The 24,106-nt window shown below is 43.8% G+C and overlaps 1 protein-coding gene across 1 annotated transcript in view; it reads left to right on the top strand.

The window, feature by feature from the left end:
* The first annotated feature begins 686 nt into the window (after window positions 1-686).
* Window positions 687-24,106, top strand: part of ADIPOR2 (adiponectin receptor 2) — a 51,679-nt gene continuing 28,259 nt past the window's right edge. Inside the window, exons 1-2 of the mRNA XM_075602367.1 lie at window positions 687-960; window positions 16,640-16,881. Coding sequence (XP_075458482.1) covers window positions 16,708-16,881 — 174 coding nt within the window. The 5' untranslated portion in view covers window positions 687-960; window positions 16,640-16,707. The remainder of the gene's footprint in view (window positions 961-16,639; window positions 16,882-24,106) is intronic.

Raw genomic sequence — 24,106 nt, 5'->3', positions numbered from 1 at the left:
TATATGGGGTGGTAGGGGTATATTTAATATATATGGGGGTGGTAGGGGTATATTTAATATATATGGGGGTGGTAGGGCTATATTTTATATGTATGGGGGTGGTGGGGTATATTTTATATGTATTGGGTGGCGTGAGGGTATGTTTTATATGTATTCGGGGGCGTCACAAATTTTACCATTGTGTCCAGTATTTTTGGACAAGTCACCTGGCAACCCTAACCAAGACCCCAAGATGGCAGCTCACTTAGGCTGCGCTTATAGTGCCGGCGACGGCGCGTCAAAACAAATGAACTGCCGCCGTTGCATGCGTTTATAATAAGCGCAACAGCTTGGTCGCGATCGCTGGAAGTCATCTCAATTTGATTTTTCCAGCAACTGCAGCCTGACGTCGCCGGAACTATAAGCGTAGCCTTAAAAATGACAAGCCCTCTTATGTACATAGGATAAGGGAATTGGGGTTCCTCACTGTGACAATAAATAGTTTGGGGTTCCAGTGAGTCACAGCACATTAAACACCACGGCTAATTATATTCATATGAAATGACAATTAGGACGAGTCAGGGTCTCCATGGCAACCAAACGGAAAGCAAAACGTTAGCTTCTTATTGGTGGACAGTGGCCACGTGACACAGTGGTCGCCCTCGGTCTTCTGCAGTTAGCACATAGCGATAACACCACGGGCCCGTAACTACAACTCCCGGCGTGCCTCGCGTGGGGGGCGGAGGATGTTACTCGCTGGTATGCGCACTGGCGAGTCTGTGATTGGTTGCCGTGGCCTCGTGCGATGGGCGTCGTGGTGACGCTGCCAGGCAACCCGGGGAGGCGATAATAAGACGGTGCGGGCCCGGCCGCGCGGGGACACACTGAGCGGGAGAGGTGGCTGGAGAAACCGTGGGGTCTGAGCGCTGCCTGGGAAGTGGGAGAGAGTCACCTCGCAGGCCGGGAGGAGCGGTGACCTGAGTGAGTGTCCAGATCTGTGTCTGTCACCCCCCCCTCTCCCACCTCTACACTGTCTGTCACCCTCTCACTCACCTCTACACTGTCACCCCCCCTCTCGCCTCTATACACTGTCTGTCACCGTCTCCCCTCTCCCACCTCTACACTGTCTGTCACCGTCTCCCGTCTACACTGTCTGTCACCGTCTCCCCTCTCCCACCTCTACACTGTCTGTCACCGTCTCCCCTCTCTACACTGTCTGTCACCCACTACCCCCCTCTCTTACCTCTTCACAGCCACCCCCTCTCACCTCTATTCTGTCTGTCACCCCTTCTCACCTCTATACTGTCTGTCACCCCTTCTCACCTCTACACTGTCTGCCACCCCCTCCCCTTACACTGTCTGCCACCCCCTCCCCTTACACTGTCTGCCACCCCCTCCCCTTACACTGTCTGCCACCCCCTCCCCTTACACTGTCTGCCACCCCCTCCCCTTACACTGTCTGCCACCCCCTCCCCTTACACTGTCTGCCACCCCCTCCCCTTACACTGTCTGCCACCCCCTCCCCTTACACTGTCTGCCACCCCCTCCCCTTACACTGTCTGCCACCCCCTCCCCTTACACTGTCTGCCACCCCCTCCCCTTACACTGTATGCCACCCCCTCCCCTTACACTGTCTGTCATCCACCTCCCTCTCACCTCTATACTGTCTGTCACCCACTCCCCCATCTCACCTCTACACTGTCACCCCCCCCCCCCCTCACCACTACACTGAATCTGTCACCCATTCCCCTCTCTCACCACTACACAGTCTGTCACCCACCCCCTTCCCCCTTCTGTCTTCTGACAGTCTGTGTCCCCTTTACTCCCTGAGGCAGTCTGTACCCATTCTTCATTTCTCCTGGCTTTACTTGCACTCCATTTGCCTGGCCCTTGCCCCCTCACCCCCTTTATCCTCTGACCGCTCTTGTCAAACATGAAGCTTCACATACTATATTATAGGTGGGTCTCTTCACTGCAGATCAGTGCGTTTCCTTTCAGCAGTGATTGCATTAAACAAGCACACTGTCCCCCACAAAGCTTGGAACTGTTCCCTTCAGGGCCATATGCAAAGCACAGAGATCTATCAGTTCCCCCTGATGTAATACCCTTCAGTTAAGTAACCTCCGATACCTGTGGAGGTCACAGTATGAATGGTTGGCCCTGTTCTCATGGGGCTTTTGGACAAGAGGTTGTTTTGCAGAATTCCAGCTGCTAAATTAGTTCTGGAGAAGTTTGCTGCGGGCTATGACACCCTTTAATGGGTCACTAGGAGAGTTATTCATAACTGTAATGTGTTTGTACACAAGTTAAGATCTCACAGATCTCGGGTGTACTACTTGTTTTATAGCTTGGTTTTTGGACAGCTTTGTTTTCCCTAATGTTTTTGAGCAAGGCTTTTCATGAACAAGCAAAATCTCGCTGTACAAACGGTGAATAACTCCCAACTTTTACAGAAATGTTGGGACACAGGTTTTACAGCTTAACCCTTCTCTCCAACACTTTTGGATACAGTAGTGTTCTTTGCTTGGGTAAGGGCCCATGAAAGAGCTACACATAGAGAACATCCAATATCTGTAATGCCTTCCTCAGCCACACTAATTATGTGGACACAATTTCAACGCCATTAATAGTATAATCTGTTAAACAATGGTTATTTACTAAAGATTCTCGGCTGCAAAACTGTGGCAAAGAAACTACTCTTGATGAGTGAAAACCCTACTTACTTCCAGTGTGACTCTTCCTTTTTGAAAAATATGGTGGTGCGTTTTTTTTTTTTTTTTGCAGCCAGAGAACTTTATTCAGTAGAACCCATGTAGTGTTACATGACCAAGTGCTCTCATATTCTTGCATCACTTGTATAATTTCCAATTGGCATCAGGGCTCCACAAACGCATATGACAATTGTCTGCATGTGATGCCTGTAACAAACAAGCAAGCCTTTATTTGGCTTCGGGTGTATGTCTGGGGCTTCACTACAGCTTCTTGGCGACCTTCTGACTAACTTTTATTGCGCAAACTGTGTATTTAGAAGAGGCGTCTTCCAGTGTCACTCATCTCTATACTTGATGTTCTTTGAGGTGCCACTCCTTACCACAAGGCAACACCTTCACATTAGTATCTCTATATGAGGATTAGAAGGTTTATGAGACTGCAGAAAAATGACACTCAAGCCAATTAAACATTACAAGATCGGCAGGAAGATATTGCTTGTGACGCAGCTGCACGCATATAGCACAGTGCTACAGATAAATGCCCCTTGCATTGTTAAAGCCTCTGCACGCGTCTCTAGGGCAGTCGGAATTAGCTTTCAGTGGGTTCGTGAAGCAGCAGCAGTTCACGCTGATTGCTGTTTTTAATTTACTTTCAGAGATTTCTTCTTGCCCTTCGGAAAGCTGTTTTTTTTATTAAATCTGATGCTTCGTTTAGGATATATGAGTGTTTGAAATATTAAGTGTCTGGGAGGTTAAAATGAAGCCCTCCCCGGAACCAATTGCGGTAAAGGTTGCCATGGTGTGAGAGAGAGACTGAGGGGGGGGGGGGAGAGAGAGAGAGAGACTGAGGGGGGAAGAGAGAGACTGAGGGGGGAAGAGAGAGACTGAGGGGGGAAGAGAGAGAGAGACTGAGGGGGGAAGAGAGAGAGAGACTGAGGGGGGAAGAGAGAGAGAGACTGAGGGGGGAAGAGAGAGAGAGAGACTGAGGGGGGAAGAGAGAGAGAGAGACTGAGGGGGGAAGAGAGAGAGAGAGACTGAGGGGGGAAGAGAGAGAGAGAGACTGAGGGGGGAGAGAGAGAGAGAGACTGAGGGGGGAAGAGAGAGAGAGAGACTGAGGGGGGAAGAGAGAGAGAGACTGAGGGGGGAAGAGAGAGAGAGACTGAGGGGGGGGGAAGAGAGAGAGAGACTGAGGGGGGGGGACAGAGAGAGAGAGACTGAGGGGGGGGGAAGAGAGAGAGAGACTGAGGGGGGGGAAGAGAGAGAGAGACTGAGGGGGGGGGAAGAGAGAGAGAGACTGAGGGGGGGGAAGAGAGAGAGAGAGAGAGACTGAGGGGGGGAAGAGAGAGAGAGACTGAGGGGGGGGAAGAGAGAGAGAGACTGAGGGGGGGAAGAGAGAGAGAGACTGAGGGGGAAAGAGAGAGAGAGACTGAGGGGGGAAGAGAGAGAGAGAGACTGAGGGGGGAAGAGAGAGAGAGACTGAGGGGGGGGGAGGAGAGAGACTGAGGGGGGGGAGGAGAGAGACTGAGGGGGGGGGGAGGAGAGAGACTGAGGGGGGGGAAGAGAGAGACTGAGGGGGGGGGGAGAGAGAGAGAGAGAGAGAGGACTGAGGGGGGAGAGAGACTGAGGGGGGAGAGAGACTGAGGGGGGGAGAGAGACTGAGGGGGGAGGAAAGAGAGGGACTGAGGGGGGGGAGAAAGAGGGACTGAGGGGGGGGAAGAGAGAGACTGAGGGGGGGGAGAGAGAGAGAGAGACTGAGGGGGGGGAGAGAGAGAGACTGAGGGGGAGGAAAGAGAGGGACTGAGGGGGGGGAAAGAGGGACTGAGGGGGGGGGAGAGAGGGACTGAGGGGGGGGGGAGAGGGGGACTGAGGGGGGGGGGAGAGGGGGGACTGAGGGGGGGGGGGAGAGGGGGACTGAGGGGGGGGGAGAGGGGACTGAGGGGGGGGGAGAGGGGGACTGAGGGGGGGGAGAGGGGGACTGAGGGGGGGGGGGAGAGGGGGACTGAGGGGGGGGGAGAGGGGACTGAGGGGGGGGGAGGGAGGACTGAGGGGGGGGGAGAGGGACTGAGGGGGGGAGAGGGGGACTGAGGGGGGGGGGGAGAGGGGGGACTGAGGGGGGGAGAGAGGGACTGAGGGGGGGGAGAGAGGGACTGAGGGGGGGAGAGAGGGAACTGAGGGGGGGAGAGAGGACTGAGGGGGGGAGAGAGGGACTGAGGGGGGGAGAGGGACTGAGGGTGGGATAGAGGGACTGAGGGGGGGGGGTAGAGGGACTGAGGGGGGGGTAGAGGGACTGAGGGGGGGGGGTAGAGGGACTGAGGGGGGGGGGGTAGAGGGACTGAGGGGGGGGGGAGAGGGACTGAGGGGGGGGGAGGGTGAGAGAGGGAGGGTGAGAGAGGGGGGGGAGAGAGGGGAGGGAGGGTGAGAGAGAGGGTGAGGGGGGGGGGGAAGAGAGAGACACAGAGAGAGAGACTGAGTTAACCTTGCACATGCTTCTGTGTTGGCAGGGTTGGGGGGAAAAATGGTGTCAATTGCTGCTTTAAATGGAACGTTTCTCATAGGGCCAAAGTTCTAGTGGCAGTGACATGTTCAAACTGTTAAATCTGGAGGATTGATGGCTTTTTAAATTAAAATCGAAGCTGTCACAGGAGTGAAAACTTCTTTGTAGAAAACAAAGACCACTGAGGGGCCCAAAATAAATACAGGTGCTGATGTTCTGTCCTTATCTCCTTCGCTGACCAAGGGGCTAGCAGCACAGGTCAATGACAGCTTATGTCCTTTCCAAACAGCGAGAGAAATGCCAGCACTGGGAAGGACTCTGACCGTTATCACAGTGGGTTTGGGGGCCCCCGCACACAGTTTGGGCATGTTGATTTTGCATATTCTTGTAGTGTCTCCTAGAAGAATTGCCTCTGCACGTCCGGGACTGGAAGAAGACTCGGTGTTATGCAATGCACCATCTCGTGATCAGTGGTGGATTGAAGTAACTTTCACTATGAAGCTGCACTGTGCAGCAATCTCACACACTATATATATATATATATATTATATATTATTACAGCCTTCAGAAAATGAAAATATCACTTGTGAGCACACTCACATGTCTCAGACAGGCCTGCAACCCTGCTTTCCACCACCATCTCCTAGCATACAGTCCTTCCACTGCAGCAAGGGATTCTGGGAAATTGGAACCGGTGTTCTCCTGAAGGTGAACCATGCTATTTTTTTTTTAGCTCTGGGATCGTCCAGCCACCGGTTCTTAAGATACTTAACATTTTAGTCACCGGTGTTTCAGCTCCGATTTTGGAACTTTAAAATGACAGCCAAATCCTAAGGGTCTTTTGGGCCTATAGGAAGTCGCATCAGATGACATTGAGGCTTCTTAATGGATTACTGCTGGTGCCATGTTTGAAAATCCAGGAAGCAACCAAAAAATGAAGTAACTCTGAAATGGGGGAAGGAGGTCAGCTTTGGGGGGGAGAAAGGTGGTTCTCCCGGTTTGAATTCTATAAAGAGCAAATCTGCATAAAATAGTCGGGATTGCCTCTTTAAATTTAAAGTAGGCATAGCCTTGTCACAAGGATTGCCAACTACAAACTGCCTCCAGGGTAAAGTTTATCATAAGCAGCCTTGCTCTGTTCAGATTAGGTTACATGTGCAGTGTGCTATGCCAGAGCATCCAGCAGGCATCTTATTTTCCTGTTCAGTTCATCAGCCACAACTCCAATTACCTTGACAATGGGGTGAACTTGATGAATATCATCACGCTAGGCTTAAATAGTTCCTCAAGGTCACTCCCTCTACAAATATATATTCTTAGTGCTGGGGTGATTTTCTCTGCCTGAGTAGTCTCTACGTGGGGGGTGTTAAGATACAATTAAAAAAAATGTTTTTCATACATAATTCTCCCCTGCTGTGGTTTAACAGAAAGTGGATAAACACTTCTGAGTCCTTGTTGCTAAACACAAATTGCTTTAAAAGTAGAATGCATTTACTTTTGTCATGACACAGCAGTGATCCTAAAGACATTATTATGAGGAGACCTGGAATTACTTCAGATTGCGTCGGGCTTCAAAAGAGAATTTGAGTATTTATAGGTTGAAATAGAACTTAAGACAGGTTAAGTGATTACAAAATGAATTAACATAGTTACATAGTTATACTTGCAAAGCAAAAGAAAGCGCAGACAACACTCATAGTGTAACACAATTTATTTTTTAAAAAGCATCTAAAAAACAAGTGGTATCAAACTCGCATTCTGTTCACGATGAGAGAGCATACACACACTTTATGGGGAAGTATAGCATACACACTCTTTACGGGGAAGTATGGCACCCGCTACGAAAAACCGAACGTCCGATGTTGCCCGTCTCCTTGTCTCTGCTTGCCGGTGTTTGCGTGAGTAATGGTGCAGTCGGCCCATATGTCTTCCCTCGCCTTGCAATCCGTCTCCGAACTTCATGAGGCAATTCAGGCAGTAATTGGGAGTCGGGAACAATCCAAAGGAACACAGCAGGCAGCAAGTAACCCAATGCGTTTCGTGATTGAAATAACTTCATCATACTTATACTTGTTTGATCTGGTAAAGATTATTCTGACCGTGTTTTAAACATTGTATAATATATAAAAATTGTATTGAAAATGAAACTATTTAAGAATATCTATACATAGACAGATACGGCATGAATACATATATCTAGGAAAAATGATATACCAATACATGTAAGCCTAACCGACACATGAGGGAGGTGAATGGGACAAAGGGGAAACAACATAAGTGGGGGTTGGGGAAAAAACAACGGGTAAACAAAAGCCAAAAAAGGTCTATTATAGGGAGTTAATGTGGTGGGAAAAGGGGGGCAATGTTTCGGGGTTCGATGCCCTTTCCTCAGGCCCGTTCCCACGGCACCTCAAAGAGGGACACTTGTTACTTTCCTTTGACCCAAACCACAAAGGTCTCCCTCTGTAAAAATAGGGAAACTGCACTGGCATGATCTTAATTGATTCTGTCAAGCATAGTAATCACTGTAACTGGGAACACCCCATTCAAACCAGATAGCATAAATAGCCTAGAGGGGAGATCAAAATAAGGCTTCTATGATAACAATAATCCTCTATGCAGAAGGTATAGTGCATGGGAGCGCAATCGTTTTCACTGCGCCCCCCTGCCGGCTGTCCTGCTCTCTGTGCGACCCCCTCCATCCTTACCGTGGTTCCCGGTCACATGACCTCATGACGCCAGGTTGCTATGGCGACGCTTCTCTAGATGAAGCCCGAACCACGGTAAGTATGGTTTCCAGAGGCCTTCGCCTCTTCCCCTGCACTTAATTTAAGTGCCTTTGGGAAGCGTGCGGGGCCTCTGTAAACCCCGTGCCCCCCCTCCCCCCCTGCAATTAATCACACGCACCCCAGTTTGCACACCCCTGGTATAGTGCTAAGTAAACAGTTAATGGGTATAGTCAGTCTAATACCACAAGTAAGCTTTGCCTCATATATACTGGAAAAACACAAAAGCCATGCGTTACAGGAGCAGAGTTGTCAGTCTCTCTTGAGCAGCTTCCAGTTTATTCTGACCGTGCTTTAAACATTGATACCTGAAATTTACAGTTCTCCGTCCTATTTTGTCTCTCCTGAGCGTCAATAAATCTGATATCACTGTTATGGGGCAAACTAGATGACCATTGCCCTCCAGGAACCCCCAATTGGGGATCCTATTGTAAATGAACACTCCGGAAACATGGCTTTCAAAAACTGGCTGAACTTGTTCGCGATCATAAGGCGCAGTAACATGTTGAAAATACATGTAAACGCGCTGTTACTCACCTAATGATGATAGCCTGTTAAATCTAGTAAAGCAGTTGGTTTACGTTGATCCTAAACAGAATTGCACCTTAAAATGGAACGCCTGTTTTCCTGCACTGCAGTATTAGAATGAAAAGGACTTTTTTTTGCAGTCAATCCCATTTTGCATTTCACGATCCTCGCAGTATTTTTATTGTGCTACATATTGACCATCTTGGTAATTTTTGATCTGTTTCTTGGTAGTTTCTGCTGAAACATCAATTATTTTTGAAATATAGTGCATCATTCGACTAGTTTTCTCTTCGCTTGACTTGTTCCAGTTTATTTATCAGGAAGCAAACTCAGCTGTATTTTTTTTGTTGGTGTGTAGAAGTGGTTCTGTTTTTTACATTCGGTTTGTTGTGACGGCTACGGTTTCCTTCGTGAGAAATGAAACCTCTTAAAGAGAATTTAGGGCTTGATTTTTTGTTTGTTTTTTTTACACTTTATGGGGGGGTTATAGAATTCATACTATTTTTTTTTTTGCATGAAGCAGTGTTATTAGTGACTGACATTAGTCAAAAAATACTACCTCTACTCCTTTATTTTCTCCAAGGCCTGGGTTCAGTAAGTCGCAATACTGGGTATCACGCCCCTTTAGTGAATCTTCCCCCTAAATTGGCTCAATGTCACCCCATCCTGGCTCATGGTGCTTTTAATAACTTGTTATTTATGATTATTTAGATTTTTCCGCTCCAGAATTTGTTGATGCTTTAACTCCGCAGTGATTACAGACTGAGCTCCTTTCTCCTCTCCAACACGTTGGCTAGGATAATTCTGCCTAATTACAAAAACAATTTCAGGTCTCACAAGACGTTTTATTTAGCTGAGTTGGATTAGGATGTAGGTGTGTGAGCAATGGCAACCGCGAGGGAAGACTCGGAACAGAAATAAAACATTCCAAGCAGATGAGATTGCTGGATTGGGACGGGTTGGAAACATTTGCGCCCAACACATTGTAGGTGATCTTTTGATCCACATCTTCAGGTGTTTATAACTACACGGTGTAAATAAGGATCTTTGCAGGATTAGGCCGGGACCTGGCTGGATATGTGGAATAAAGCCATCTTTTCTTGCATGGGTTCTAGTTTGGAAGTGGCTGTTGCCTTGGGATGACTTTTTTTCAGGTTCTATGTTCCAGTTCCCTTTCTTATTTCTATTGTTTACTAACGAGGCATCAACATATTGAACTGCACAATTTGAGCGATAAATGAGTGACGCAGTTATGCTGTTGTCAATAGAGGTAAATGAGAATTTGAATCCTAATAGAGGTATATTAGTATTTTATCTGGTAGTGTTAGGACCTGTGAACTGGGTCTGCCTTGTTTTTTTTTTTATTCTTTTGTGAATAAATACCTTCACTGCTTCACTGAAGTGTGTTTGCCTCGGGCAGTATAACGTAGTTACGGCAGCTTTTCACTTTAGGTGGAACATTTTCTTCCCCACCCCTCCTAAGAATAAACAAATACTTTCAGCCAGTTTTAGCTGCTTTAGAATCGTGTGCTTGTGGTGAGATTGTATGGAGAAGTAGAAGTATTTTCAAGTCCCAGATATGGGGGTGTATCCATTACCTTGTTATATCGTGCAGTCAGAGCTTGCAGTGCCATTGTCAGACTTGTACGGCTGCGTCCACGCTGTCGATGAGTGCGCTTGGCGCGTTTACTTAAGTGAATGTGAATCTACAAGCTCAGGCGGCCCGGGCACGTACGCTCGGTGCTTGGGGAGACAAAGAAAATTGATTTTGAAGCACACTTAGCAGCCGTCAATGCACACACACACACACACACACACACACACACACACACACACACACACACACACACACACACACACACACACAACGCCCCGATCCACACCCCCTGCTCGCGCTTTCAAAATTATACAGGACTGCCTACACTCATGCTTGGAGAGTTGGTGACGTCGCCGCTCTCAAGCATGAGCGCGCTCAGCGGCAGCGTGGCCGCAGCCTAAAGCTTACAACAAATTTTTGAGTCCTTCTGTAGCAACAGTATGTGACGGTGAATAAGAATTACTTGGCTCACGTATTGTACTCATTCAATATAACTTTATGATCAACATTAAAATAAGCTGCCCGGTTGGCTTGATGATTATCTCCACAGTTTGAGTAGTTAAACTAGGCTTGTGGTGTCTGTGCTACGAACTGTTGTAGTGTCAATATATTTGCTTGGCACCGTGCAGGTTTAATTGGCGATGGACAGTAGAAAGCTGCCTATTTTCAGCAGGTTCCTGATAATACACATGATTGTTATCACAGGAGATAAACAATAAAATAAATTGGAGTATATAGTGTTATCTTAACTCCATGATCCCAGTAACTGATTTTAGGCCTATGATTCAGGAGGGCAAAGGTTTTGAAGATTACATTTGTGATAGAAAGGACATGAAGATTATGTTTTGCGGAAATTGTATTCATTGGTTTGCCGGGGAATAAGTAAACCCATTTCTGCGAGTGAGATTTAGTGGGATTAGGACCAAAACAAATTGCTGATACTTTTTGTGAGTTAGGATTATGTTGAGGTCATTAATGGTGAGGCTTGGTCCAGATGATGCATGTTTTATAGATGTGATATTACTCTTCAGTAATCTTCAAACAATACGTTACACCACCTCATGGATTTACATTTTTGAACAATATAAAGAAAAACGCTCACAATTCACCGAATGCATCTTGGACAGTCTACCTAAGACTGGACTGCGGGAGCTAGATTGCGTGGAGGGTGGGACTGCACATGTGAATGTCTTTGGAACGGGCTAAGGTTTCAGCGTCCTTCTCTGGTCCGGCTCACGCACGGCATAGTTGGGGAGATGTTTATTCTGTGTTGATGGCATTCACATTTGATGGGGAGACGTAGATATGGGACTACAGTACAAGGCAACTTGCAGGGTGAAAAATTTAGCGCAAGATGGGGATCAGAGCCTATGTTGAAATCCCCCTGCAACACCCCCACAACCTCCACACTCCCAACAACCATACATCTGCCACATAGTTTGAAATGTTAAAATTGAATGCACAAACTTGTCTGTTCAGTTCGTGCCTTGGACATTTTTTACTGTGATCCTGGGCAAATTGCCTTGATCAATAATAACATTCCTTTCCATTTCCACCTTTTTCGAGGCTGTCCTGCAGAGCAGTATGTTAGCAATGTGCTTCTAAGATTCCACCCCAGGGGAGGCTGCATGGATGTCCCTGATACGCGTAAAGTTTCACGGCATTGATTGGTGTTCTATATAAATACATGTTGTACATTAATCATTGTGCAGGTCTTTCTTTATGATCTGCTCATGTTGTAATTACTTCACTTTGAAATTGGCAGATGTCATTTCATGTTGTCCTCTCCCAAACCTTCTGGCTTGTCAACAAGTGAGTAAGGGCCCTTGGGATACGCAGATTACGTATTCTGTGTTTTCAAGGATGCTTCATGAGAAAGAGTCCATGTCCCTTAACGACTACATATTGGTAATCTCTCTGGAATTAGCAGTGCACATAATAAGGAAACTCATTATCTTTCCTAGAAGTTAAAGCAGTCATCACTTCTGTTTGCCAAAATGTATAGATCTATCTATCCTATCTATCCATCTTATTATACTCCCTTTCCCCACTTTTGTGAGCACCCCGTGCAGGCGACATTGATCTGTGATGGTCTTGTACTTTTCGAAATGTTAGGCCGCTGAAAGGAAGATGCTGGTTAGCCAATTGGTAATGATGGCCTTGGAAGTCACTAGTGTATTGGCTTCAAGACCTGTATGTAGTGCATAAGCATGTTACCCTGAACATACTGGGCTCAGTCTTCTTACCCACAACTGCAGATTCCTATTGTTTTTTAATGTTTGCATGTAAAGTAAACTACACATCAGGGGACGCGTTGGTTCATTTTGAGCAATGTGCATGGCAGGCGATCCCTGACTACTTGGAGCAATATGTAAGCGCTCAGTAGGGTTAGACTTTCAAGCAAAGGAAGTAGGGACACAAGTGATTATTATTGATGTCCTGAGGGACACAGTACTTGGCTGGAGCTGGAACATGGCTAGTGATTTTTATTTTGTTTAGAGTTCACCAAAGCACCTGTCTGGCATCATGTTTTTGTTCTCACTCCACTTCAAATATCTCCAATCCACACCAGCTTGTTACTAAAAGCAGTAAAAAAAAAAAAAAGCACAGATAAGCAAGTGGTCTCCAAAATTGGGCAATTTTTGCTGTTTTTTTGTCCAGCCTGTAGGAACTTCCCTACAAATTCAGGGTGCCCTGATCAATTGTGGAAATTTGGAAGAACAATGAAGGGGTTCTGCTCATATTGCATTTCAATCCGGGTATTTTTACTTGTGAAAACAGGATACATTTTTCAGCCAAACACTAGAAAATCTCTTATAATTAGGGACAGTTGGTCATTGTGGTTAGAACATTTCCAGAACCCAAGCAGACTGTTTGTCTATGAACAAAGTCAACAGGTGGGTTGGTTTGAACATGTTTAGGAAAGATGAAATTGGTATGATTATGCTGTGCATTCAATGTCTGGCTGGTGATTAGGTCTATAAAGATTTTTGGTGCAATATGTACATGTTTTATTCGATACCTTGTAGTTATTGGGTGCCTTAGTAACTGCAGGATATTTATTAACACTATATAGCAGTAGTGGTTTCCTTCTCTGAGTAATTGCCTTCTCTGAATATTGCTATGAGTTTATTAAACAAAGTTTTAGGGGTGTCCTTCTGATGCACCTATCTATATCTAGATAGATCTCTAGAAAAATCTATTGCGATATCACACACACACAACATCATAACATGGTATTATGATCTATTAAGTGAAAATTCAACCATCATTTTTTTAATTGACAGTCTGTAAAACAACAATTGGGACTGAATGCTATATCTTGCTGTTTGCTTATTTGTAGGGCAAGACCAATATAAAGATTTTTGCTTTTAGTGGATAATAATAATAATAAAAAAAAAAGTGGTTTAACCATCAATCTTTTCTCATCAGATAACCACCACTGAAGATTTAAATAATCTTTTTACAAGTTTAGTGTTTCCACGATTCGTAGGATTTATATCCTCTGAATCTAATCTCTTTCCTTATAAGACAGTGGAGAAACCCTTGGTATTTACAGGCAAGTTCTCTGTTAACTCTGTTCTCATTTTTTGTTCTTTTAGTACGTAGTATTTATGATGCTGTTCTTAAGTAATGAGATAAAAGTGTAGACATATCTGATAAGAGTTCATTTTCTATGAACTGGTAAAACAAGTGTTCGTTTTTCACAAGATACAAATAAGTAACATTTTCAGTCATTTAAAAAAATAAATAAATACAAAAAAAAGACTATTTTGCCTGGTACTGTCTTATTACATAGGGAAACTTTTTTTATTTTTTTTTGTCGTTCACCTCCCATTGTGTGGTTTGCATCTTCGTAATATTATTATTGAATTCTGATGTCCTTTCCATCCTGGTGTAGGGTTGTGTGGGTACATCACTGACTTTGAACTTTGTCACTGTCTTATCACTGGACTCTGAACCTTAACTGGGGAGCATGTGACAGATTGGGTAAAGTCACTGTTCGAAATGCTGGTCCGCCAAAAAAAAACACAGTGCATGTGCTAATACCTAATGGATTTGTGTTTCCAAGCTACCAGTCTAGTCATGGGGTGAATCATGAGGCACCGCAATAATGATGCTGTTACATGTTTCATACTGGCAATATGCAGCTATACAACAATACAATGGCGTATATTCCGTAAAGTGCCATTATCACTCATTAACAGTCATTGATGACCAAAGTGCATTATTGTTTAACATACAAGAACGGGTGCCAACCTTTGTACTCCAACATAATTCTACGATAAGTAAGGCATGTGACCCAAACCTTTTTATTGTACATGACTTGAAGGGGTGCAGATAACACACAATGAAATGTTCCAGGTAACTTTGCAGTGTGTGTGTGTCCACAAAGGGAGGTCAGACCTTCATAGTGTCGATTTTAGTGAGCTAATTAATCCAGGGTTCTCGGTAATCACAAGCCAAGTTTGTTATTAGTTAATATCTACCCCCTTATTTGCGAAGCTGTACCTTGCTCTGCCAGTTTGTTAATCGTCCCAAGCGCCTTTCCTCCTTAATGCTGTGCACTTTTTGCATGTTAAGCTCCTGATTACAGTCACCATGTGACCATGTCCCTCTGGCAATGCAGAGTGTTTGGGTATGTGTGTTCCTGCCAGCTCTGCACAATTTGTCTTGAGGTCAGACCTTGCATCTCAGATGGAGATTTCTGCATTATCTCAAAGACCATGTGTATCTTCTCCAACAGCTGTGTACAGAGAAGAGAATGCACTCTTTAGGAGTGAAGGAGGTATACTGCTGGTCACACAGACACAGCTGGTGGAGTTCAGAAAGTTTTTAAAGCCAACGTGCTGTTAAAATATCTTAACATTTTTATTTTTGTGGAACTTGCCTTTTCTTTGCACTTTTCATCCTGACCACACAGTTCACTGTCATTCTCCGGGCATATTCTCTTTTGGAGAAATAATATAAAAACCATAGTTTGTTCTTGGATGGCGATTATTCTGAAAAGTGCTTTATAAGCCGAACCACTAACTGTGGAGCTGTGCGACGTTCTGTTCTCCATTAAGTTCCTAACAGACCTGTAATGTAACTAATAGCTACTATATATCCTGTGATATCTTTTGTACTTTTTACAGTCAGGCTTTTGGGCCTACATTTGCAAAGTGAGTTTTATAAAACCGCTGTTAGAAAAGGTAAGCAAGGCGTTAAATGGCCAAGCAATTTCACTTAAAGCTGCAGTTCAGTCAATATCCTGCATGTGTGTTTTTTTTAATAAATCAGTTCTGTAGTAAGAAAAAATAGTTTTAGCATTTTCTGTTTTAAAAAACAACAACTTTGAAAGACCAATTTTCTTGTATTCTATTTTAACAGCCATTTGCTAAGGCACTGCCCCTTCATGTCCTGTCACAAGCTCTGGCACACCCCTTTGTCAGCCCTGCCCTCCCTCTAGCACATGTCAGTGCAGTAGTGCTCATGAATATTCATGAGCTTCCACTGCCAGTCAAGCAGATTATAAACAAATCCCAGCTTTTAATATGTCACCAAATTTCGACCTATCAATACATGGAAAACGAATTGACCTGCAGCTATACAGTTCTTTAGCTAATTAGAGATTGCACACATGAAACTATTGAAGTAAAAAAATAAATGTAAAAAAAAAAAAAAAAAAAGAGACTGAACTGCAGCTTTAAAGCTGCAGTTCAGTCTTTTTTTTTTTTTTTTTTACATTAATTTTTTTACTTCAATAGTTTTATGTGTGCAATCTCTAATTACCTAAAGAACTGTATAGCTGCAGGTCAATTCGTTTTCCATGTATTGATAGGTCGAAATTTGGTGACATATTAAAAGATGGGATTTGTTTATAATCTGCTTGTCAGTCAGTGGAAGCTCATGAATATTCATGAGCACTACTGCACTGACATGTGCTAGAGGGAGGGCAGGGCTGACAAAGGGGTGTGCCAGGGCTTGTGACAGGACATGAAGGGGCAGTGCCTTAGCAAATGGCTGTTAAAATAGAATACAAGAAAATTGGTCTTTCAAAGTTGTTTTTCTTACTACAGAACTGATTTATTAAAAAAAACACACATGCAGGATATTGACTGAACTGCAACTTTAATTGCAACTCCTTTATCTGTTGTTAATTGGGTGTTGAACTTCAACCCTAAAGGGAGGTTTTCACTATTGTCCTGGCTTATTTAGTGTGAGATTTAAGTTTCAACTATCAGCAGTGATGTGCAATCGTCATTTATTCATTGTAAAAGCAGGTATTGCTAAAATAGAGGGGCGGTCCTTTTTATCACATTCCAGCTGTACCTCTTTGTACTTTCAATGTCACCTGGGATAGAACAATATGAGTTCATTGCCCGTCACAGGTTTCTATACAGCACACCAGCTATTCTCAATATCCTGATGCGTTTCTATGTGTCCAGAATTGGAAGTAATTAGTTTAACAAATCCGTGACTCTTTAAAACAAAATATCTAAAAGTAAGCTTTGGTTTTGCTAAAGATGGCGGCACATTGACTCCCTTATTTCCTTCCCAGGCTATTCCTGTGACGCTGGCTGTAACTGGAACAGAGTGAAGAGTCTGACAGGAGAGTCTCAGAATCCCATGAACACACAAGAAGTTGAACAGGAGGGGTGCTGCGCCGGGCTGGAGCCTGTCCTGAGACTGCGCAGGCGACACATGCCAGTCACCTCCGAGGAAACAGACTCCCAGCATGACCAGTGTGACGATTTGTGTCCCCTCCTGGCGGACCCCCCTCCGTGCCCTGTCCAGGATAATGTAAGTGCCATTTTATATTATCTACAGCAGGGGCGGCCAGCTCCACTCCACAAAGGCCACCAATAGGTCAGGTTTTCAAGATGTCCCTGCTTCAGCACTGGTGACTTAGTCATTGCCTGAGCCACTGATTGAGCTGCCTGTGAAGCAGAAATATCCTAAAAACCCAACCTGTTGCTGGCCGGTGAGAACTGGAGTTGGCCACCACTGATATATAGTGTGAAAGAAAGGAGGGACTGGCAGATGTGATAGAAACATAAGTGACATTTAAAGGTACCAACAACAAGGCGCAGAGAGGAGGCGTTGTCCCCAGAGAGGAATGCTAGAAAATGGGTGTGAGGCACATGGTGAATGGAAGGTAGTTCTTTACTAAAAAGAAGTGGTGTTCCGTGAAGCAGCCTCCCAGCAGAGATGGGAGAGGCTAATACAGGAAAGGAAATGTCAAACTCTTTGGGATAGACATAGGCAGGTCCTAAATATTTGAAAACGTTACAAAATATATTCTGAGGATAAATGGGGGGTGGGGGAAGCAGACTAGGTGGGACGAATGATCATTACCTGCTAACGGTGTCTATGTAGCGCCTCCTAGGACACACGGAGCTGGGGTGCGTTAAATGGGGGTTTTCCAACCAGCTCATGAGCGAAGGTGTTTGGCAACTTAACAACATTTGTGTCTTCCTTAAAGCAGCAGTTTCCCCTACTTGGCTTCCTATGGACCCAGATTAAGGCAGGGAATTTAAATAACCAGGGTGTGCCAAATGCTACATTTTCCGGTATCTCGGAAACCAGGGCGAACCCCGGAACAGAAAGTAATGAGGTTCACGCCTGATTCCCTTCCATTTATAGAAAAGAAAGGGGGGTGTCCAGGGTCAGAATTGCTGCTTTCAGAACGTTAACATTCGGTAACCACTATATAACATTCAATAACGATCATTTGTACGCAGGAAGGAAGCAAGTAAGTAAAAGTTTGGCTTTAAACATAATTGTATCATTCTAAGTAAACCGATTACATTGATAAGTTCTTCCCCCTCCCCCCCCCCCCCCCATGTTACGTGGAACTGAACCTTTGATTGCAGCTTTAATCTGAAGCGACTGGTGTATGTTTTGGTTGCATGATTTGAGTTTCTAGCATCAACTCCTTCTTATTTGTCACATTCTTAGACTTTGTTGGACAAACTGTCCCTGCCTAGTCTTATCTTGACGCAGTAAAGATTCTTAATGTGTGTTCTTTAACAAGTGTATGTGTTTGGTCAAACATTGAACAATTGGAACCATGTTATCGGACATTGTGCTCATCTTGTGAGCATGTTATTTGTTCAGTGATAAGTTTATATATGTACAGTATATACAATTAGAATGATGTTTTATGAAATGCCTTTTGAAAGCAAGGGCTTTAAAAACAGTCAAACTTTTTCTTACAGGGCATTTGTATTCTGTAGGAGGAGTTATGATACTTAATCATTGGGAAAGAGACAAGAGGACCAGAGTATGAATGCTTGGGTGGCAGTATCAATATTGACGGGCGCTAACATTTCAAGCTTTGTACCACCTTGGGCAAATGCATGGTCAAAAGCATCAGTATCGCTGGTGGCAAGTGGGCAGATGGAAGATAAAAATGTGAACCATACAGATTTAGGAATCTGGGGATAACTACAGAAATGCAGGCGTAAGACCAAATGCCCCCAATGGGCTGTCCATTTCTGTGTAGATACATCCAAAATGCTATATTTGTTTGGTCTGATGAATACATCTTTGCCTCTGGGTAAGTGACTGCTATGCGTATAATTTGTTAAACTGGGTTTCCTCCATCTGATGCACCATTGCTTTCCCTTTTGCAACGGTTGTGCTGCGTTCTTACCTGATGTGGTTTTGCAGTCGTCTCCCTGTCAGTCACGTGCCAGCGACACATCTGTGAATGAAAGCATAGCTCCCCTACAGATGTAGTGGGACTCGTTGTTGAAGAAGCAAAAGTCTGTGGTGCTGAAGTCTGTGACTGCCGTGATCACACTCCGGGGTGCGAGGGGGGGGGGGGGGGAGGGTTTTTTTTTTCTATGATTCCGATAGGTGTCCTCTGCTTCCAAAAGGTATCCCTTTCAGCATTCATCCTCTGGTACCATGACCTCTGTGTGGCAGCAGCACCAAAGACGGTTAACTTGGCTACATCTGTAGTAACCTATACCACTGTGCTTTACAGGCAGAGCATTCTCCGGTGTCATTGACATTCGTGTTCTGAAAATGTATATATGCGGCTGGCAGAAAGATCCACAATTTCCCTGTTAATTCTAGTCTTTGAAGTTGGCCAGCAAGCCCCGGGCTAAACTCTTCCCTCAAGTGAAACGTGATTTAATAATAGGATCCTTAGTGATCTGTGTCTCCCTCCACATTACATCCATTAACATATGTTATGGGCAATGTATAGCCCCAGGTGTACAAACATGGAACTCAATTGTTTTTTTTTTAAACTGAAGTTTCTATATATCCTAAAGTATATTATGAACTATGATGCGTATGTATTATATATGTAATATCGCTGTATATATCCATGTATTGCCCTAGTTCATGAGTATTATGTTTACATCAATACCTTACCATTTAACCCTTAAGTTTCCTTTAAAAACCTGAAAAGGACAATTTCCACTACGCATTGCCATTTTCCCCCAGATCACATGCATTACTGAAAGTAATATTCTCTGCCCATCTGTTTTACACAGTATGGAGAAAAGGGAGAGGGCGCAATATTATTATTTCATAATCACGTGGGTCATCCCAGTTCTCGCTCCATTTACCGTGAATTGGTTTGATTGAAGCACCTGCTGCTTTGTCAGTTACATAAATTCTCTCTCTTAGATGGGAAAATTACTGCTAATAATACCTGTAATTTGGGCAGTAAGTGTCATGTAGCCGGTCTCCAAATGTGTAGTGTAGTAGTCACAGTAGCTTGATTTTATTAGGAAGGACTGTGATTTTGCCTGGATCCTTTTGGAAAGCTCCCCCCCCCCCACAACATTTCCCCCTCTTCCCATGGGACATGTACAACAAGTCACTAGTGCATTAAATGAGCACTCACGGTGACCTTCCCCACCTGACTTCCGGCTATCCGTCTGCAAGCAGCCAATGCATATTTTGCGAGAGAAAACTTTGAGCAATCAATTTGTGTCCTGAAATGTGCACGCGCACGCAAACGTCCTGTACGCAAATCTTCTGTCTCTTCAGGAACACAATCGGACTGTGAGCGTTCTGCATTTCTCTGGTGGATGTTTTTCAGGACGTAGCTGAGTGGGTTATATCATGACGAGTGTATCTGGATGTACAATGAAAGGAATATTAAACAGGCGCGCATGTGGAAGCGCGTGCTCCCCATCACGTTAGAGTTTAGTGGTAAACAGCCCTGTTTACGGACACGGCGTTCTACAGCACACACTAGCTGCTTTGTGTCTGATATCAGCATAGTAAAGTAGTGTTGTAATTTTATCAGCCTCGCTGCGCCTCGACCACTCCTTTTTTCCAGAACTGAGAAGTTTGTCCAACGTGTTAATAAGCATTTATTTATTTATTTTATTTATTTATTTATAAAAATGTTTTACCCGGAAGTAATACATTGAGTTACCTCTCGTTTTCAAGTATGTCCTGGACATAGAGTTAAAATGACAAATAATTCATGGTTACAAATAGTTACATAAGTTAACACGGTTATACATTATATAAAAGACATTTGCATGCACAGTTAAAGATAATCTATTGCCGAGTCCTGTAGATTGAAGGAGTGTCAGGGAAACAAAATTTGGGATGGCTCCTAAGTTTTATTTATTTATTTTTTCAAATATTGTCCACCTCTGCACTAATCTCCATTAAGGACACTGTCAGGAAGTAACCTAATGTTATTTAAGTCATATCCAACTGAGACAGAGATCATTGACTTGTACTCCACCAAATAGTACAACCTGTTATCCACAGGGGAGGAGACCTGTGGGACACACCTGAGATACTTGGGAAATAGGCAAAATATATTCAAATGTAACTATTTCACCGGTAGCTCTCCCTGTGGAAGGTTAAACTTTTTGGTGGTATCTGCCTCTTTCCGCCTGTCCTTCCTCTAGCAAAATACCTATTTCAGTGTCAAAATGGAAGTAAAATCGCATCATTTGAAGTCAATGCAGCATTAACCTAAAATAATGTGACAAGGAGCTGAATTATTGCTGTTGTTTTTGCAAATTTTTATCTTGGTGATTAGGGCATTTACTCTGGGAAAATAACATGTGTTCTGGTTGTAGGTTACGTTATGTGCCTTTGTCCCTTCCTGACCCCAGAAATGGCAATAGAATTTATCTCTGGATCAATGTTATTACTATGTTGTATTTGGCATATCCCTGTATACTGTACCTTTCTGAAAGACATCTAACCTTTTCTCAAAGAAATCTCTCTTGTATTTGCCATCACAGCCTCCACGGGTGAGTCAAGGACACATTGTCCCTGACCTTTCTGTAAAGACTCATTTCCCTTGATTGAAAGGGGAGTTCAAATCATCATCTTGAAGACAACTTCATCTGCATTGAAAAAGGGCTTCTGTCTGCTGTGCTCCTGATAGGCCATTTCTAATACTTCCTGTTGGGTGAATAAGAGGGGCCTACAAAGCATTGCAATGCATTACAGGTACCCCCAACCAACCAAGTCAGAATGTTCCATACATGCGTCATTTACCCTTCTCAGATTTATAAATCGAAGTATTTCAATCAAAATCCAGATGGTGGGATTCCCGACATTGGCACAATGCCTGGGCACTGTAAGGAATCTGTTAGATTCTAAAGATTTGGTCGGGATCCGCTCCCAAGTGATTCTTCTGTAAGGAAGATTAGAATGAGTATGGCAGCGTTATTTTATGGCTGCGTAATATAGGGGTCAAGGTACAGCATCTTGGTAACGAGATTAAAAAGCAGCAGTTATAAAAGACATCCTCCTAATGCCAATATTCCAAATGTGAATCATTTTAATTTACTAGGTATATAAAGGAAGTCATCATTGCTGGATCCCGTGTGATAAGAGTGATGCTGTGATGTGGCACTGCCTGACACATAAGTCTCCAAGTTTAATATGAACAATGATTATCTTTAATCTCGACCCTTGTCCCACAACATGCCAAATCATACAAGCCGCACTTTGGTTTTGAGCCACAGATAAGCTTGTTGTTCTGCGTCTGTTTCTGAGGAAGTCCTGTTCACATTCCAGTGTTTGGAACGTGGTTTGTGTGTGAAGCGTGCGTGCGCACACAAGTTTGGAGATCTGTCCCTAACCCTGTAGTGACTGCCTTGCTGCTTCCGCTTCCTATTCGTAACCCAGACAGGTCATATGCACAGCAGAATAAATTGCCTTCTTTTTTCCCCCTAGCTATTATTGCAGTTTTCGGCATCTTTTCTCTCCTTCTGCTAAACCTGTTTTCTCTGTCACATCACTGATGCTTCAGTTTCCGCAAGCGTTCTTTATCTCCTGGTTACTGCAGGTCTTGCATTTTACTATTCCGCGTGTCAGCTTAGTCTTTTCATTAGACAAACTGTCAATTTTAGTTCTCATTTACAGAAAGCTGCGCTGTTAAATAAATCTCCGGGCTCCCTACCAACCCCAACAGCAGGCTAAAAAAATGAACACTTTTTTTTTTAACACCACCTTGAAATCCTAAAGTTTAGGACAACCGCCCTATGCAACTCCTGGCTTGTGTTTTGTCTGTGAAAATTATGTTTTACAGTAGGCAACACAGCCAGAATTCATCTTTTTTAAAGCCAGAGGCCCACTAAGAAACATATGGTGGCGTTCCATCGAAATAAAAGCTATCTGCAATGTGCCACCTTTTTTCTACCATTTTAATGGTTCATTTATAATTTACGACTTATTTACTAGCTTTGCAAATTTAAGCCCAAAAGCTTAACTGGAAAGACACAATACCAAGCATCTCAGAATATACAGCTTTCATTAAGGGCTGGGTAATGTTTCATACCAAGCCGATGATACAATGCAGAGTCAGTTCCACAGCTGCAGTTATCCGACTCTGCAATAAAGCAGTTTTTAGAAAGCTGCTGTACTAAATGTTTCACATCAATAGTTCAACAAAACTGAAAACGAAAGCAGGATTTTACACTGATTAAGCCCATTTAAATAGAACTGAGTCCCTAAAGGAGTACGATCTCCCTTTTTCCCTCCCAATACCGTGCGTGTTCACACTTCTAACCAGCTATAGTTTTTTCTACCTAAAGTATATTATTGGGGCTCCCCCCAAAAATTGACCTCTACCTCATGTTACTTCAGTGTTAAACAACGTATTTACCACTCTGCCACAGTTCTTTACTATGAAACATTCAGTTTATTTCCTCTTTCCTTTGTTCTGAAATAATAATTTTATAGCTCTTTTCTCCCAATTGGGACTCTAAGCTTCACAATTACAGTATAGTGCGCGGGACGCAGCACACAGGATTGTTACAGACACAGTCCCTGCCCAGATTAGTTTATAATGTAGGATTTTAGTGCCTGAGGCACAGAGGTTGTGACTTGCCCAAGGTCACAAGAAGCGGTCACCGGGAATTGAATCAGGTTCCCCTGCTTCAGTGTCTTGACTCAGAGTTCCTTCTCCCTGAAATGTCAATATAGAAGTATTGCCTGACCTGATGATGAGAGTTGGGTTCTCAAGCTTTTCTTATAATATCAATTTTTAGTTAAAAAAATAAAAAAAAAAAAAAAAAAACAACTTTGAAATACCAATTTTCTTGTACTCTATTTTAATAAGCATGCTTGTGCCTATAGCAACGATTTACATTCCCCATATTTAAAGATGTCGCCAAACTTTGCCGATCAATAGACGGAGAACGAATTGACCGGCAGCTATGCAGTTTTTTTTTAGGTAAGTAGAGATTGCCCACATTAAACTATTGAAGTTAAAAAAAAAAAAAAAAACTAAAAAAATAAAATAAAACGGGAGCCTGAACTGCAGCTTTAAGAATATAGCAACTCCTCTTTTCTTAACACTGGCAGATGAAAGGTACCATGGCCTAAATTGCTTATCAAAAAATTTCAGGTGGCTGGATGTATTAAAATTAGTCTCCTGTAAAAGAATGACATCTGCTTTTTTCCTTTTGTAGTCCAGTAGTGCTCGCCTTCTCTTGCCTGGGCTATTCAAACCTTTGACGTTCTGAGATATGATTACTAAAGACATGTGAGAGAGGGTGTTGAACTGCTTACCCTAGCT

Source organism: Ascaphus truei, chromosome 5 (assembly GCF_040206685.1).
Source record: "Ascaphus truei isolate aAscTru1 chromosome 5, aAscTru1.hap1, whole genome shotgun sequence".
Classification (NCBI taxonomy): Eukaryota; Metazoa; Chordata; class Amphibia; order Anura; family Ascaphidae; genus Ascaphus; species Ascaphus truei.
The sequence above is the reverse complement of the archived record's forward strand: the minus strand, read 5'-3'. Positions and strand labels throughout refer to the sequence as shown.